Source organism: Perna viridis, chromosome 2 (assembly GCF_037379345.1).
Source record: "Perna viridis isolate PV_CMFRI_1.1 ecotype Kerala chromosome 2, ASM3737934v1, whole genome shotgun sequence".
Classification (NCBI taxonomy): domain Eukaryota; kingdom Metazoa; phylum Mollusca; class Bivalvia; order Mytilida; family Mytilidae; genus Perna; species Perna viridis.
Window position 1 is genome coordinate 34,002,808 of NC_142446.1, and position 17,732 is coordinate 34,020,539.

At 33.0% G+C, this 17,732-nt stretch overlaps 1 protein-coding gene and 1 pseudogene across 4 annotated transcripts in view; one reads left to right on the forward strand and one right to left on the reverse strand.

Annotated features, from left to right (window-relative positions):
* Nucleotides 1–490: 490 nt before the first annotated feature.
* On the forward strand, nt 491–946 carry LOC148624752 (uncharacterized; annotated as a pseudogene).
* Nucleotides 947–1,002: 56 nt separating this feature from the next.
* The window catches only part of LOC148624753 (cytosolic phospholipase A2-like), a 42,095-nt gene continuing 25,365 nt past the window's right edge, over nt 1,003–17,732 (reverse strand). For all 4 annotated transcript variants that reach the window (XM_088567631.1, XM_088567629.1, XM_088567630.1 and 1 more), the window contains exons 8-18: nt 17,035–17,170; nt 16,281–16,417; nt 14,087–14,288; nt 13,586–13,700; nt 12,849–12,986; nt 11,893–11,943; nt 9,512–10,376; nt 7,884–7,975; nt 6,544–6,719; nt 4,666–4,855; nt 1,003–4,025 (exon numbers count right to left, since the gene is read on the reverse strand). In XM_088567631.1, coding sequence (XP_088423757.1) covers nt 3,793–4,025; nt 4,666–4,855; nt 6,544–6,719; nt 7,884–7,975; nt 9,512–10,376; nt 11,893–11,943; nt 12,849–12,986; nt 13,586–13,700; nt 14,087–14,288; nt 16,281–16,417; nt 17,035–17,170 — 2,335 coding nt within the window. In that variant the 3' untranslated portion in view covers nt 1,003–3,792. The remainder of the gene's footprint in view (nt 4,026–4,665; nt 4,856–6,543; nt 6,720–7,883; nt 7,976–9,511; nt 10,377–11,892; nt 11,944–12,848; nt 12,987–13,585; nt 13,701–14,086; nt 14,289–16,280; nt 16,418–17,034; nt 17,171–17,732) is intronic.

A 17,732-nucleotide genomic window follows, 5' to 3' on the forward strand; every position in this document is an offset into this window, starting at 1 on the left:
AAATGTCAGTTGGGCTAAATTTGAACCTGGCAACATGGTTTATGTCTATTTTCCCTTTAGGACCCCGGGTTTGTCACCAAAGTTTACTAATCAGTGGCGTGGTCCATATAAGGTGATTAAGATAAACTCAAGTTTCACATACACCGTCAATTGTGATCGTAAGGGAGCGGGTCGAGTCATACATGTTTATAGGATGCGCCCTTGTCCCCAGCAAATACTAAGTGAGGGGGAACCTTGTCGACGAACAAAGCTCCGAGAAAACAGGCGAGTTAGAAGCAGACATTCAGGAAGAAGTTATCATTGGCTCTTTGCCCTTATTGGATCTAGATGATCAAGAGGATGTATATAATGATAGGCCAAGGAGGTTTAAAAAACCACCATCTTGGATGAAACACTACGAACGTTAAATTGTGTGTTTCGAGTTGTAAATAGACTGTGTAAATATAAATTTTTAATAATAAGTATTTGTTTTATAATTGTAGATCTAAATATGGTAAATACAAAGACAACGTCAGAAAAGTCCTCGGAGGAGATTCACAGATGTCCTGTCTGTGGGGATAGGTTTTCCACAGCAAAACAGTGGAGTGACCATATAGTCAAATGTTGCGAGGAGAAGCGGGTGTCCACCTCTTTCATTTGCAAAGAACCGGCATGCACTTATACAGCCCTTCTTGAAAGGGATCTCAGAAGGCACAACAAGAGGAAACACCAGAAATCTGTAGTAGTTGTGCCAGAAAGTGATACTAATTCAGATTAAATTCAGTTTAGTCACAGACCGACTGCGTCATCCTGGATCGACATCACGTCAGCCACTCCGGAGGTAGCATCAAGCCCGGAGATAGCACCAGTGAGAAAGCCAACCAAACCTCTGCCAGTGTTTGGCTCGGCCAAGAAGAGGCATTTGATGGAACGCCAGGCAGATTTCCTTTGTTCAGTTTCTATGTGAGTCTGTATAAACAAAACCTTTACAAGAGGGCATTATAAGTTTAATGTACTAAATAGTATTGTTCAAAGTTTATTTTCAGATAGAATATAAACTTGCATAAAACCGATCATTTTAAAGTTGAAAATACATTTTTTCAATTGATTTTTTATCTCAAGCACCACTTTCAAATCGATCCTTAAATCAATGTGAAGTATAATGCGCACCTTAATAGGTACCATGAATGGCATACAATTATAGAACGTTAAAAACAGAAGAAATGAAACAAGGTAAAATATAAAATTAAATTTGTTTGCCCTTGCATGCCTCACCGATTAATATTCAATCCGGGTTTCCACACATGAGAATTCAATGTATTTGACTCCAAAATTAATAACATCGCCCAAGCTAATACGAATGTTTATTTCACATGTTGTATTTTTCCATTCCATTGTTGCAATAAAATAAATTATTATCTTAAATCAAATAAAAAAGATACCCCCCTCCCATTTCCCATGCCATTCCTATCCTCTCCATTCACAATCCCCATTCCCCACAAATTACAGAATGATGAGTTACCCATACAAACACTGCTTGTAAATTCATTCAAGTAGCAATATAGCGCCATATATACTTAATCGGCATGTAAGAGATCCCAGTTGCTTGCACACTCAACTTACTTTTAAGAATATAGCAAAAATCCATGGAGCTGAACTTTTCTTACCGTTTTTTTTTTAAATGTTCACAGATTCGATAAAGTCGGAAAATTTTTAGATTAGGTTCCTATTTTTTACTGACTTTTTCGTCACGATATTTTTAAGGAAAATGAACATTTATTATTTAATACGACTGTCCTTATGCATAATACTAGATTTTCTCCATCCAATGAGTTTTGTTGGATAAATACCCTTTGAAATTTCATAAAATATACCACTAACCCAGATTTTGAATGTAATTTTTCTTGGAAACTGCCGAACGCACTTTCATAAAACTTTGTAAGTATTAAGAACTCAACATGAAGTAGTGCATTTTGTCACGATTTTTTAAAATATTTTTTGTGGGAGACATGTATCTAAGAATAATTTTCTAAAATTTACAACTGAGACAACTCATCCTCGGAACTTCTCTGAAACTACTAAACTGAAATTCTTGCAAGCACACTATATATGCAGTTGTTCATTTTACCGGTGAAATTCGATCTATTTAATTTTGAGGAGTAATGCTACTATTAACTTAAAAATTCCCGAAATATACGATATGTGAAAATAAACTCTCTTGAAACTAGGAATGGAACTTAAAAGTTAGCACAGTATGGGGAATAGTGCACGTAGCCGTGGTATAACATTTTGTGTTACATGGATAAACAGTTGTTACAATATTACTTATTGAAGCTCAGCATAACCTTTTCTGAATTTTATCGAACGAAGGGGAGGGGGCATATTTTTTTTAAGGGAAACAACATATCAACCTTGTCATTTCAGATACACTTATTTAAAAAAAAAACAAAATTAACGCATCTCACGTCAAATAATATTGCTATATTCACACAGGTATTTGTAAGCAAAACTTCAAAAATGTAGAATGTTCCACACAAAATTAGCAATAAGAAAACAAACAAAAATATAAAACAAAACATCCTCAAAATGTATAAAAAAAATAGTTTAATTTTATTGTATTCTTAAATTCGCAATAACTTGGTGAAATGTGATTAAAATGTTACACAAACTCAACTAATTTAACGATCCTTCTGTAAAATCAAAGAAACCAAATTGGGCTTTATATATAAGAAAACTAAAGTGGGAATTTATAACTGACCTAAACTGTACTGGTAGTCATGAGTTAAGCGCTCATGACAAATTTGTTTGATCATGAAAATATATAATAAAAATTTGCAATTGTTTTCAGAAGATAAAATACTTGAACCCGTTCAACTGAATGCAGCATATGCAAAGCTATCGTTTAAACAGATGCACCTTTCTTTCCCATTAAAAATCTTCATTCCCCATCCGCTATATACCAAAGAACAGGAAGTTGACCCCATTCAAGACCTGTTTCTGTGACCTTTTCTCTATTTTAATCATACAGAGATTAAAATCACACGACTATATGTTCATTGATATCGATTATCAAAAGTATTAAGAGAACATGAAAAGTTTCTAACGACTAACTTATGGACAGTAATTACATTTATCTGAACTAAGGCCAAAAAAAAAAAATATCTCTGTTTCGGGTTTCCCGACCGACCCTAATTTTTTCTCCCGACCCTAATACAATTGACAAAATCGGTAATTTCCGCCAATTTCCGGTATAATACGGATCATTTCAGGTAAAACCGAAAGTACGTTAAAAAGCAGGTCACAATAGCGTTTGAATAGGAGACTTATTTAAATCATGTAAATCCAAGCGTAAATACAGTGTACTTATATTTTGTTCAAAATTCCTACAAAAAATAAGTGTATTGTAATAAAAGGCATGATTAATAGGTGTGTATGTTAAAAATTAAACTTTCTACTTAAAACCATACACTTTCATGACTTAAACATGATGCTATTTTACAAATATAGGCTCAACTGTAGTCGAGAAAAAATAAAAATAAAAAAAAATTAAAATGCCTACCGACGTACCCTATTTTTGGGAGGAATGTAACCCTAAACAGACATATTTCTTTTGGCCTAATTGACATTACAATTAAAATACAAATGTTAATTTAAACAGTATAATTCAATAAACAAAAACTGGCTTTAAAAAAGTATAACATTACAAGGGTTTCAATGTTAGATTTGTGAGTTTTGTTGTTATATTTCAGAAACGACTCACTGCACACGGGCAATAGAAATACGTTTACGGTATGTTCTGTCTGTGACATTAACTCATCTTGGATCTGTGTAATGACGTTTCCGTTTTTGTTTCTTTTTCTTCTTTATTACTTCCCGTATACAGTCTTTAATCTTGTCAACATTTTTTAGCACTATGAACTCTGCCAGCTGTGCTAAATCATCAAACATCTGTTCTGTGTAGTTAAAGACCCGGCAGTTGTAGTTACCTGTATCAAACACTTTAAAGTTCCTTAAACGCTCTTTTTCAGCCGGACTTCTCTCTTCTCCTTAAAATAGATAGAAAGTATATATATGACTGGTAATTAAAAAATACGTTTTTCCTGAATCTCTTCTCCGGGTTAATTTCGTTAACCTTTTTGATACAAGGATCTGAAAAAAAGTTTATGAGAGGTAATCTAAAATTAGATATACTACAGCGAAGTCACGAAAATGGACGTAACTGCCTCAAATCAGACAAAAGCACGGACTAACAGTAACAAAAATGTAAAAAAGGCCGAGTCTAATATACGTTCAAGTATAGACGATCGATTGTATACTCTTTAATGATATGCACATTAAATGCAGTTATTTGGTAAAATATCATTCCAATGTGGTTTTTTTATTTATATATAATAAGTGAAAAGCCAATATTTATTTCATACAATATACTGTAAACCAACTTTAAGTTGTATATGAAATATTCACATACCCAACCCAAACATATTATATGAAATATAATGAGAATTGATATGATGAATATGCCCAAGAAACAATAATCCTACCAGAATGAAACATATCAGCTCAAGGCCACCAATGGGTCTTCAATGAGCGATGAGAGGTTACCGTCACAGCACAAGGAAGACTGCTGTACGAGCATATGTTGTAATTTTTACTGTTTAAGCATTTTATTAATCTCATAGAACAAACCTGTCGGCTTTTCATATTTCCAGAAGTCTCTGTTAACTAGAACAAAATGCATAATAGTAGGACAGTAGACGTCTTCGTCGTCACCAAACACGTAAACCTCTTCTATAGGCTTCCCCTCAAACTTGCCGATGTTTATATTAGGAAATTTGATGTTGTTCTGCTTTGCCCATTCACTTGCCTTTAGTAACATCTTCAATGCAATAAATGACGCATTTATTTTACAAATTGCTACACAGTAATATTTTTCCCTTAAATTATTATTACCTAACCGTGAAAATATAACTTTTAATGCCAAAGTAAGTTTTGATGTCATTATACAGTTAGAGTTCAGTCGTCGTATTCACCAAAGGTCGTAAAATGACACCAAGATATATCTTTTTTTGTGAATATAGTACTTGTATATGAAAAGATCCAGGCAACGAGTGGCATCTCATTTGTTCTTAATTTGGTCGTTTTTGACAAAAATAATTAATCTAGAAAACAACCGACAAGCTACTAAAAATCTTGAAGCCTCTGTGACGTACATCTTTTCTACAGCTAATATACGGAAAAAGTGCGAGACAATATTCCCGCCATTTTTTCCAACATGCAATTCAAAGACTACCCATTGAAGTTTTTATTTGGCTTTTATCAATCATTATTTCACGAGGGCTATTCGCTGTTCAGTTGCATACTGAATTTACCACCATTAGCTTGTTAAATGATTTCTTGTTAGGCCAAACGTTTGACCTTAGAAAAAACAATATTATTTCAATTTAAAAGACATAATTTTAACGTATCCACAAACAGATGTAAACACATGCTTTAATCCGTACCCGTTTGATATTAAAAGGAGAAAACTATGACGTTGTATATTAAAATCTGCCATCTAAAGTCGATGATAAAAAACAACAACAAAAAACGCTACCTAAATTAAGTACGTATTACTCCGCTAGCTGATTAGCAGTACTTATATCCATGATGTGAAAAAGTTTCAAAAGACATGAGTACATATACTACAATTTAAAGGTGTACTGCAAAATTTACATAAAGAGAAAGGGATTAGTATCTAGGATTACAAAAGCTTTGTGATAACCTATAAAGCATTTAAAGTGGAGATTGCAAAAGCTCATCTACCAAATTTCTGTACGATAAAAATCGAAGTCATAACATAACATGGGCGACCTCTTTTTATTTTATGAATACCTAAACAGAAAGAGTAATTAAGGGAACTAAGATTCTAGCGGAAATCAAAAGAATGTAATCCAGGGACAAACTCAAGACATGGAAAACAGACAAACACATCAAAGAGCATAAAGTAACTAAAATAATATATACAAAGTAATAATGTAAATGAGCGACTCGGACTCCACTAAAAACTGGGAGCATGGACCAGGTGTACCGGTAAGGTAGGCGTCTTCTGCTTTTCTGGAAACACCCGCCGAGTTACTCATAAAATGCCAAGTCCGGGGTAGACGAAAGAGGAAAGGAAAACTTTGACGCGTTGAACAAATCAGTTTTCTTGGTGCAGATGGATACACAGTAATGACCCACGAGTTCATGATGATGACCATAAAAAATTCAGTAGGGATGACTTCAATCTTGTAGCAACATCACCCTGTTCCCTGAAAGCCTAATTGTAAGAAGTCTAGCCCCATATAAAAAGTATGTGTAGTTACGGCAAGCTCTGGCATACCATATAAGTCGTGATGTGAAAACTCAAGACGCATTTGCCGCTACGTATGAAATAAAAAAAATATGCTACGGATTTAGAAACGTACCAATTACGATTTTTTTATCAATATTTTTCCATTGTGTATGTCAAAAAGTTGGTACCTGCGTTATTATTGTTTTGGTTTTGTGTTGGAATTGGATATTACAGAACTTTTGCTACAATACCTTAAATGGTGGATTAGAATCTTCATGCCGGTCTGTGAAGTCAAAGGACAGGATGAGATCGATGTCTCTCCTAGGCTGGAAAAGCAATGGATACGGCGAATTCAGTGCAAGACCGGCGTCAATAAAGAGTAATTTTTCATTTTCTTTCATCAGCTTCAGAATATTTTCAAATTGTGCTGAAAAAGTCCATATTGCAGTTTATTTATCAATTGCTATTATTCTCCTTTAGGTAACAAAAAAATTGTCCATATGATATAGCTAAATTGTAAAGCAAGGCGAACACAGAATAACTGGTCAAATATCGATATTGGACAGGTTCTAATCAGTCCAATACGGGACCTCAAGTTAAATCAAGTTATTCTTGAGCATATAAAAAAGTATGACAAAGACAATTTGGGATAAGTATTAGCTTTAGAAAAAAATGTAAAATTTGTGCGCTTTCAAGCATTAAATATATTAAGTTGAAGTTAAGTGCAGTTATACGTAAAAGTGAATAAACTTTAGAGATCTCATTAATTTCATAAAAGCAATGGCGCAATATTTTCATAATAATGAAATAATGGATATCTTAACGTAACAAAATGGAGTAAAACGGACTATGCAAATAACACACGAGTAGTCCATTTTTTTTATAACAAAAGAGTGTTTGAAAGAATTTAGAACTAAATAATAAAAACAACTTCTTATTGTGTACATAATGCATTAAAATTATAAAATACTTTTTGAAAAACAAAATGTAGAAAAGCCTTATAAGACTAAATTTTACAGATAGAACAGCTTATGTTTTTCTGGTTTTCTGGTCATTATCAGAACATGGTAATGACTTGTAAAAACATTTACTACACAGTTAAAAATCATACATGACCACTTTTTATCCAATAAGAAATGAGATTTTAACCGATCTGGAATAATAGAAAATAATCTACGTTGCCTAAAAAACAACCAACAAGAAAACTTATTACATGCTTAATTAAATTATACAAAATTAATCATTTGAGAATGCAAGTTTTTACTGTTTACTGTCTCGCCATAATCTATTTACGAACATCTATTCCTGACAGTGTTTAAAAAAATAAGTAGCAATTGAATATTATCCGAACCATCCTGCGAGACAATCGTGTAAGTCAAGGATATTAGTAAAAAAACGTCCTCGACGTTAGTCATACAATGTATGTTTCGAACGTTTGGAAAGACCATAAAATTCCTGGGGAAAACAAAAATGTCTACCTCTGAGTAGATCTAGAGTTTTGAAAACATGATTTGGTAAAAAAACCCGAATATTTGAATAAATCTTCAAAATTCAAAAATCCAATAAGATTGATGCGTAAAGAAATGCTTACTTTTCGAGGAAGAATCCATGTGATCTTCAAATGATAATTTCCGCAAGAAATTGTTAATTTCAGCTGCTTTCCCGGTTCTGCTTTGTAGAAACCTGAATCGAAATACTAAAAACGATTAAACGTGCGTAAGCCACTCTTGATTGAGTTTTCCATTTAATTTTAAGAACAAGTATTGTTTTGAATCACAAGTGGGCTACATAATACTGATTTAACCATATTCAGAAACTGTTGCAGTACTAGTGTTTTTAATATTGCAAAAAATGGACTGGCTTTTATCCGAAATGAATAAAATGGTGCAATGGATATTTTAGCATCAAAGATATTGTATATTTCTCGCAACAGCAAAATAAATTTACGCTCTCCGCTTATCAACAAATTATAGTTAAAGCACTCAATAATTTCTGAATTTACAGTACTTTGTTTGACAAACACACTGCAATGATTAATCAATTATGGGACAGGTAGTCCTGTCAAAAAAACAGAACCCACAATACATGAAACCACATGTGTTTGTTTATATTCTAATGGCTTAGTGGGTTTCAACAGGAATGTTACAGATTTCACAAATTAAGGCTTTAGTAATAATTTTCCGTCTACGAAGATATTACCTAAATCACATGGTGCACCCTGAATAACCGGTGAATCAGTGTGCAGCACAGGTTTTAAGTTCATTTTAAATAGAAAAATTAAAAAACATCATTCTTGATAAGTTAAATATACTGATATCAAAACTATACATGTTAATCATAAGTATGATAATGATATCGCTGTTACAAAAAAAAAATCAGTAAACATTATTGCATGAGCTTGTCGCTTACTTTATTTCTGAACAATTTTATGTACAAGAAGTAAAGGGGAATCCTTAGACAACGCCGGTAACACCAAAATGCAAATTTACAAGAGCAAACCGTACATGAGAAAACCTAAAAAGTATACACAAACGGACAGCACCAACCTCCACTACCCCCCCCCCCCCCAATACGATTAATTGCTTAAAGGTCTGTGGAATACGGAACAGTTCCTGCCAGAGTGGATATCCTTAGGTGAACCAATTATACACCTCTACATGCTGATTATATTTATTTTTTCTCTGCACTTACACAAGTATGAGGCAAACTTATTCAAAAACCTATTGTCCTTTAATTTCAGCTGCTGCCCTAAAGATGATGTTTCACCACTACAATTTTGTTATAATCTTCATATTATCAGAAAAGAAATTAAGGTAACAATAGATGACATGAAATCTGTCTCTTAACTAGACCTCACCTCAAACATGTTTAATAGAAAAAAAACCTATTTCAAATATTCTACGGTCGTTAAAGTTACAGGAATTATAGGGAAACGTGTATATGCACGTGGAATGCCCGTTAGGATCTTTTGCACTGAATAGCAACATGTCTGATGCAAGTAAAAAGAGTATCCTTTCACGAAGGTAAGTATGTTTTATGAAATCAAGTAAAACCCATCAACATTTTTTTTTGTAATAACCAAACGATATTTGAAGTGACGAACAGACTGACGGACCACTATGAATCATTTATAATGAGGGGTAAAAAATGCAAAGAAATGCTAAGGACCTAGTCGCATTACACTTTGAAAGGCTAAATGAGAAAAAAATTATCACTCACCATTTCTTGACAGAATCTGGAATGTAGTTGCAAAATCCATCTAATTCATCAATTCCTGTGTTATTTGCTGGCAAATTTGCGTCGACAGCAACGATGGTACTTAGCTTTTCAAGGAGTTTTTTAATGTCCTCCTCGTTTGGTTCGTTAAGGTCTATTTCATCACAACCAAAAACTTCATCTTCATACAATTCAGATGTTTCATCAACCATGCATGCATGAGGAACAATATGAGGACCATCAGTGTTGGTGTCAATGCACCCTCTGATTGAAATATCATTTAAATATCTTTTACTTTCCTTGTCGTTGAATGATTTTTCTTGTCTGTTATCACTCTCTGTTTCTAGTATGGTGTTTGACATTGTTTGACAGAGACCGTCTAATCCAACACAAGAACCTTTTTTCTGCACATGTTGACGATGACTTTCTAACTTATCACAAGACCCTTCCACCCACAACTCTCGATGATGACCGTCAAATTCATCACAAGAAGTTTCCTCCTGCATTTCTCGTCGATGACCGTCTAATTCGTCACAAGAACCTTCCATCTGCAACTCTCGATGGTGACCGTCAAATTTATCACAAGAAGTTTCCTCCTGTAACTCTCGACGATGACCGTCTAATTCATCACAAGAACCTTCCAGCTGCGACTGCCGACGATGTCCGTTTTTAGGACCGTCCTGTTTGTTACAGGAACCGTCAATCTGAGACCTGTTAAAAGAGCTGTTTTGTTGGTCACAAGGACCATCCATTTTTGACCCATTTTGAGAAACTTCATGATTGGTGCCTCCATTGCATGTGTTGCTACGTTTGTTTTTCGATAATTTAGATTTCGTTTTAACATTTTTTCGCTTTTCAACATTTGTACCTGAAAATTAAAAATAACCACAATGAAAATCCCTTCCAATATACATTTTCTAAATAGAACCATTTGAAAAGTAGTTGACACATTTAAGGTATGAACTTTTTCTACAGATTAGGCAGTTTAAGAAACGTATAAACTAGTCACAACCTGCAGGTAATTGAGATTATTATTTCGTTTGGATTATTCAATACATGTTGAAAGTAAAACGCAAACCAGTTGAGCCAAATTCTAAACATTTATTAATCCAAAAAATTATTTTGAATCCGATCAGATCCAAAATACTTTGTTTGGTTAAAGTGGGTATAAAAATATGTCCTGTAAATAATGAAACTTGAGGGTATGGTCATTATAAACAACAATGAATCGGAAGTAGTTTCTGTACGATGGTTTGAAATATTGGAAGATGGATACAACATAACGATCCACGAGTTCATGTTGACGACCATAAAACGTCTGTAGTGAAGACTTCATTCTTCTAGTATCCTTAATCTCAAGTTCTTTGGGGTAGGCGCGATGTGTCAAATCCCCAAAATTAGGATTGTTTAAAGATAATACGTAATCTGTATAGCGGAAATTGAGATTAAAGGATCTAGCTAAACGATATTCTTTCGTTCGGATCAGATCAGCTATCAAGTCAGCCTCATAAGAGTGTAAGAATAGAACAGCAAGTAGAGGAGCACAATTTGTTCCCATTGGAATGCCGACCGATTGTTGAAAAACACGTCCACCACACTTGACAAATATGTTGTCGATTAAAAATTCCAGCATTTTGTAAACATCCTCGTTGTTTTTATTTGGAAGATGATTTGGAATTATTTCTTACAAAGTATGAGGAATCTCTATCAAGAACTATATATTTGTATCTAGGTATACCATCTTTTTTTGGAAAAACAACGATGTATAATGTTTTTAAGTCAGGATTTTAACTGAGTATGGGGAATAAAAGCATACAGTGTTGAAAAATCATAGGTTTTAATGCTATTATATTCTGATAATAGTCTTGAACTGATTGTCTCCAAAAGATCTTTCGAATTTTTCAGGATCCACATTGAATTAATACCACTATGGGAGTAACAAGTGTTGTGGTAGGACTGCAGACCCTCTTTGACAGTCGTGAGTATAGAAGTTAAATGTTTTGAAAGAGGTTTGGTGGTACATTTTGCAGATCCAGCTATAATTGTCGATTAATTGTCACAGTATTTGCTAACACAAGGCAGAAAATTTATAATGAATATTCTAACATGACGTGCTTCTTAATTCTTTAGACATGATAAAAAAGGAAACAACATTTCGTGCAACAGATAGGCTGCGTCCAAGCAAAAAAAAAAAAGAAAGAAATTAATCGTGTAACAAATAGGCTGCGTCTATTAAAAAACATAAAAAAACTTGTCCTATTAGAATCGAAATATATCACAGAAACTTCATTTCATTATTTGTGTTACCACGGGCTGGACATTTATGTCGTTATTTAAACCCAAGTTATTTCCGGGATTTATTTCTTAAACATGTTTCATTTTACCTTTATTGTGTAGTTCCTCAAACGTTAAAGTGTAGGCACTACCACATATCCCTAAAATGCAAAACAAAATCCACTCATGTATATGTCAAGCGTTGTCAATCCCTATAAACGGTTTATATTTTTAATAAGTGAACAGGATATTATATGCATTTTGTTTCTAATTTATATACCAAAGTTTAAAGGCAGAAATAGCACAATATATTTCATTGCATATTTTTGTCCAATGACTGTTTTGAAGTAACATATAAGATGTGATTGTTTTTTTTTTTATGTAATTATGATGTTGAAGAAAGTTCACTTTAAAAGGCTTGATATATCAATATATTCAACTGGAAAGAAGTATTGCGACATCAGATATTATTATAAAATGGAATGGAATAAATTGTTGATGTAAATTTTATTCTTTATAAAAGAGTAAGACCTAATTGATTATTCACATGTGAATTATTGTACAGCATTTGCCTAATCGCGTCATCGCGTCATCACTTGGTTTTTAAATTAAAGTTTTTATACGTTTCATTATTACTCTGCATAATCTAATTTGTCTCAATCCTGTTCTAAAGTTGATGAAATTGGTCCGATACAGGTGTCTTGCTTAAATAAACATTAAGACATGCTGTGAACATTTTGTTTTTTTCTGATAAATACTTAGTCCTATATCATTGGTCAGGATGATGTGTCATGATCAGATGTCAAATATAGGTCTTTTCAAATCAAAACTTTTAGTTAAAAAACAACTCTGAGAAGGTGAATCTAGCATTAGCCATCCTCATACAAGATTGAGAAATCCTAGGCACCCTTAGGTATTTATTACAATATTTATTTTACTCGACAAAGCCCGTCAGTGAACATTTATATCTTACCATCGGTGAACTGAGTTTTCCCTACCCTACGTGTGCAGGTGTTGCATTTTTATTTTCTCCATAAAATAAGCAAATTAGAGTTATTTGTTTTACCCATAATCTGATATAATGGCAATTCTTTATCGCTGCTTTGCACGTGTCCTTTCTGAAATTTTCTTCCGAAATGCTCCATTTTAATAGCTGTCCCATATTTCGATAAATTCACCTCATATGGTGAAAACTCTACCCAGTCTGAAATTTGATTTTAAAAATTTAAAGCTTTATACATGTTGAAAGTTTCAGTCGAAAAGTAATTAAACCAAATAGTAAACATTTCAAATTAAAGAAGCTATTTTGAATCCATGTAGGACCAAATGCTGTTAAACTGGGTATATAAAATACGTATATAAAACAGTTGGTATACTTAAAAGATGCAAAGAATCGAGTATGAAGTGGTTTATTTTTTCAGAGTTGGCATAATTACATACAGTACTAAGAAATCATTCTGAATGGACTATCATACGGTTCACATTCTCGTTAATATAAAAAAAAACCATCTTTGTTTACTGGAGTCCGAGTCGGTCAATTGCTTTTGTTACTTTGTATGTATGATTTTAGTTACTTTATGTTCTTTGTTGTCCGTTTTCTACGTCTGGTCTTTCACCCTGGATTACTTTCTTTTAATTGCCATTTGTTTTGGGGTTTTGGTTCCCTTGATTATTCATTCATTATTCAAATTCAATGAACTACGAAAAATGACAATTTTGATAATTTATTTTTGTTACAAAGTTGTATATTTATTTATTTCATCAGGCTATTTCGCGAAATAGTCCTTTTAGTGTAAAACAAACCATGAAATTTCTCTACATTTATCTCTGGTTTGGCATGAATTGCTGCCAATAGAGGTAAAGGAACTGTTCCCTCATTAAGTTTTGTAGCTTGTTCGCTCCATCTGCATTTAATTCTCTGTAAATGTATAAAACACTCTATTATCTTCATTCAATATTGTCAACAATGTATATTATGAACTCACATGCTTACATGTTTTCTGCTTCGACAGAGGAAATGTGTTTATCATCGCATAAAACTATTGTTTTTGCCATGTGATGTATCGTCATCAAACTTATCATGATATTGGCTGGGTATGTTAAAGTTTTGAAAATAATTATACTATTTCTTTCTGTCTGTATACAATCTCAATACCCAGTGTGCACAACGTGATTTCTAATGGTAGCTTTAAAACTTCCTATTGTAAGGTAAAAATAAATATGAAAGATATCTGCATAGAATATTTGCGATATGTAATAACATTATCTAGTGAACACGGCGTTATAAATGCATTTTCTTCTTACATCTGGAATAAGTGAGTCCCCAAGCAGAGGTCCAAAATATTCAGTAGTCAAGTTCTGCTTTGTAACGTAATTTATAAAAGCTTTCGTAAATGCCATCGCCATGCTATGCTTCTTTGTAGTCACATTTCTTTTTAGTATGTTTTGCACATCTCTTGGATCAATTTCTGGCCAATTCAAATGAGAATATAAAACTGCTAAATACCTATATCAATAAAATAAAAATTAAGGTAGTCTAACAATATAATTAACAGATGGTCCTAATCGCATGTTTACTACCGTCATTCTACCATCGAAACAGAAGATGAAATACAATATATTGAGCTTCTTTACATTCAAACTAAAACAGCGAAGACAAAAAGCAGTGTTTCACAATTTACAAGTCGCAATTTAACGGACCTAAACATTATAAACGACATAAACGGACTGTACATTTGTAAACTTCTGCAGTGAAGTATCCTCCTGTGTTTTATAGAAAAGACAGACGATGGCTATCCTTTTATCATTGGTTATATGTTGGTTACAAAAGATTAATAATAATTTAATTTATATGTCTCTGACCGATTTTAGAGCATATTGCATTCTTGCCATTTCGGATTTTGAAAGTAAGATAAAAATAAGTTGCAGAGAATATTTGACGAATAGCGACTTTATTGTGCTCCTTTACTTGCTGACCTATTCCTTCACTCTTATGAGACTTTATAGCTGATCTGATCCGAAAGAAAGAATATTGTTTGGCTAGATCCTTTAATCTCAGTTTCCGCTATATAGATGACGTATTATCTTTAAACAATCCAAATTTCGGGGATTTGATACATCGCATCTACCTCAAAGAACTTGAGATAAAGGATACTACAGACATTGTGAAGTCAGCCTCATATCTTGACCTACACTTAGAAATCGATGGTAAAGGAAAACTATTGACCAAACTTTACGACAAATGTGATGATTTTCATTCAAAATTGTCAATTTTCCTTTCATTTGCGGCAACATCCCTTCAGCACCTGCGTATGGAATATCACAACTCATACGTTATGCCAGAGCTTGCCGAAACTACGCAGACTTTTTGTATCGCGCTAGAACTCTAACAAATAGGCTTCTGGAACAGGGTTATGTTGCTACAAGATTGAAGTCATCACTACAGACGTTTTATGATCGTCATCATGAACTCGTGGATCGTTATGGTGTATCCATCTGCACCATGAAAACTAATTTATTCAACGAGTAATAGTTTTGCTTTCCTCGACTTTTTATGAGCAATTCGGCGGTTGTTTCTAGAAAAGCAGAGGACGCTTACCCTACCGGTGCACCTGGTCCATGCTCCTAGTTTTTAGTGGAGTCCGAGTTGCTCATTTGCTTTTGTTACTTTGTATGTTTAATTTTAGTTACTTTATGTTCTTTGTTGTGTATGTCTGTTTTCAATGTCTGGTCTTTGTCCCTGGATTGCATTTTTTTGATTACCGCTATAACCTTTGTTCCTTTGATTACTCTTTGAAGACTTCAGCCTTTCATATTTCATCACACTTTCAACTTTAAAAGTGGCTGTATATAGTAATCAGGATGTGTGGTTGTTTCGCTCGTCCTGCTGCTCGTTTGTCTGTCATATTTATGTATTATAATAAAACATTCAGGGAAAGCCTATTTGGTCATGCCACTGTGCACCTGCTATTTTGATTTACTTCGATGTTTAGTTAAAAACAATTTGGATTTTCAGTACAATGACATGGGCTATATAATTGACTTCATTTCCACGAAAATAACAGCACAACCCACGATCTTCTGTGTTCAATATGTTTAATAAAGCTTTAAATATAAAATGTCTATATGATTAATGAAATTTGGGGACATATATATATATATATATATTGTTCACCATGAAAGAATTAATAGTGCTGATATGTATAACATGAGATCATGATCATAAGAAGCGGAACCTGTTAGAGCTACAATACATGACATGACGTCTGGGTCAAGTTTTTAAAGAATCTAATATTGAGCTAATATTGAGATTTTCCACAACTCAAATTTCGATTAATCAAAAAATGAAAATTTGAAAATCACAAATATTACATGTGAGCAAGAAGAACCAACCACACCAGTTGTGTACAATTTAACATATTAAAACAAAACATAAAATACATTGTAAATATTCACCAAGACCAACCTGACAGAGTTAACAAAGAAGTGTAGTTCTTACCAAGAGGAGCCTGACAAAGCAGCTGTGTATAATATGGAGTCAAGAATTCTGGTATCATTCAAGGCGTTCATTACCCCTGACATGGCTATCATTGCCCGATATCCCCCTCCTGATCCCATGAGAGCAATATTTGGTACCTGTGAAAATTATAATGAGACAATTATTGATTCATTAACTGTTGGGACATAATAGTCATTCAACCTAAATGTGTTTGTCAGAAGAGGAAACAGATATTTTGGGAAACTTTTATTTTATAATACTTTATTTTCGGGTATGAAAAATATCAAATACATTTAGGAATTATTGTATATATTTTTTTATTTCTATCAAGAAAATGTAACCATAGGCATTGGCGTTATTTCGAATTACATACACCGAAAATAATACTTAAGTCATTCTTACACACTACATACTGTAAGCATGGAAAATTAAAACGAGTAAATTGTCATAATTCTTTAATGACGTAACTGGCACGTTGTTGATGATGTATATGAGATGTAAGACGGGTAATTTTTTTATCAAGTAGGAAAATTTCAGAGTCATTCAACTAATTGTTTTTGGTTGAGTTGAAAACAATGAACTGATATTGACTAAAGAAAAAAACAATCAAGAAAAAACAACATACAATAAGTGTGAAAGATAAATGGTGAAAAATACATAAAATAATATTTTATCTTGTACACACAAAACGATCACACACAAACGAAAATACAAACAATAAGTTAAGAAAGTACATATATGTATATACTTATACCTCTGTTTTTTGTATTTCTTCGTTCAGTAGGTTTCCAATAGCCTTCTGGATAAATACTTTGCGTTTTTCAATAAATTTTTTTTCTCCATCACAGAGAAATGTGTCTGTTTTGTATGCCCTTAATTCGGGCATTTTCCTGAAAAAAGTTAAACATGACAGTAAATTAACTCGCTATGTTAAATGTAGTAAGGATTTCATGTACGGTCGCATTTAATTTGTACAATTCAAGCCTTTTCAACTATAATATAATAAATGTGTATTTTTTTCAGTGTTTACATAGAACAAATGTCAAAAACATTTTTTTTATGATTGATTGAAGCATCCAAATCAGAATTGAAAAAAAATGTATTACAACTTGTTATACACTATCATCTGATTGTTTTATTTATAAAATGAGCAGAAGTATTCAGTTTTTAATTGACCAGATTGTGATAGTCTACTCTACTTTTCTAGATAGCCAATCATTTCAAGGTAGTTGCAACATATTTGCTCAACTAACATGTACAAAAATATTAACGTATAAATGTTAATGCATACATATTTTCGGTTTTCGCATTTCACTTTTTTTCTATTTTTCACATAAGCCCAAACTGGCGCAAAATTTTATACGTTCAGTCCATTTATCATTACAAAACAGTACTTTATTTTATATTGCAGAAAATTATACCTACAAATATTTGCTTTTGACAGATTTCTCG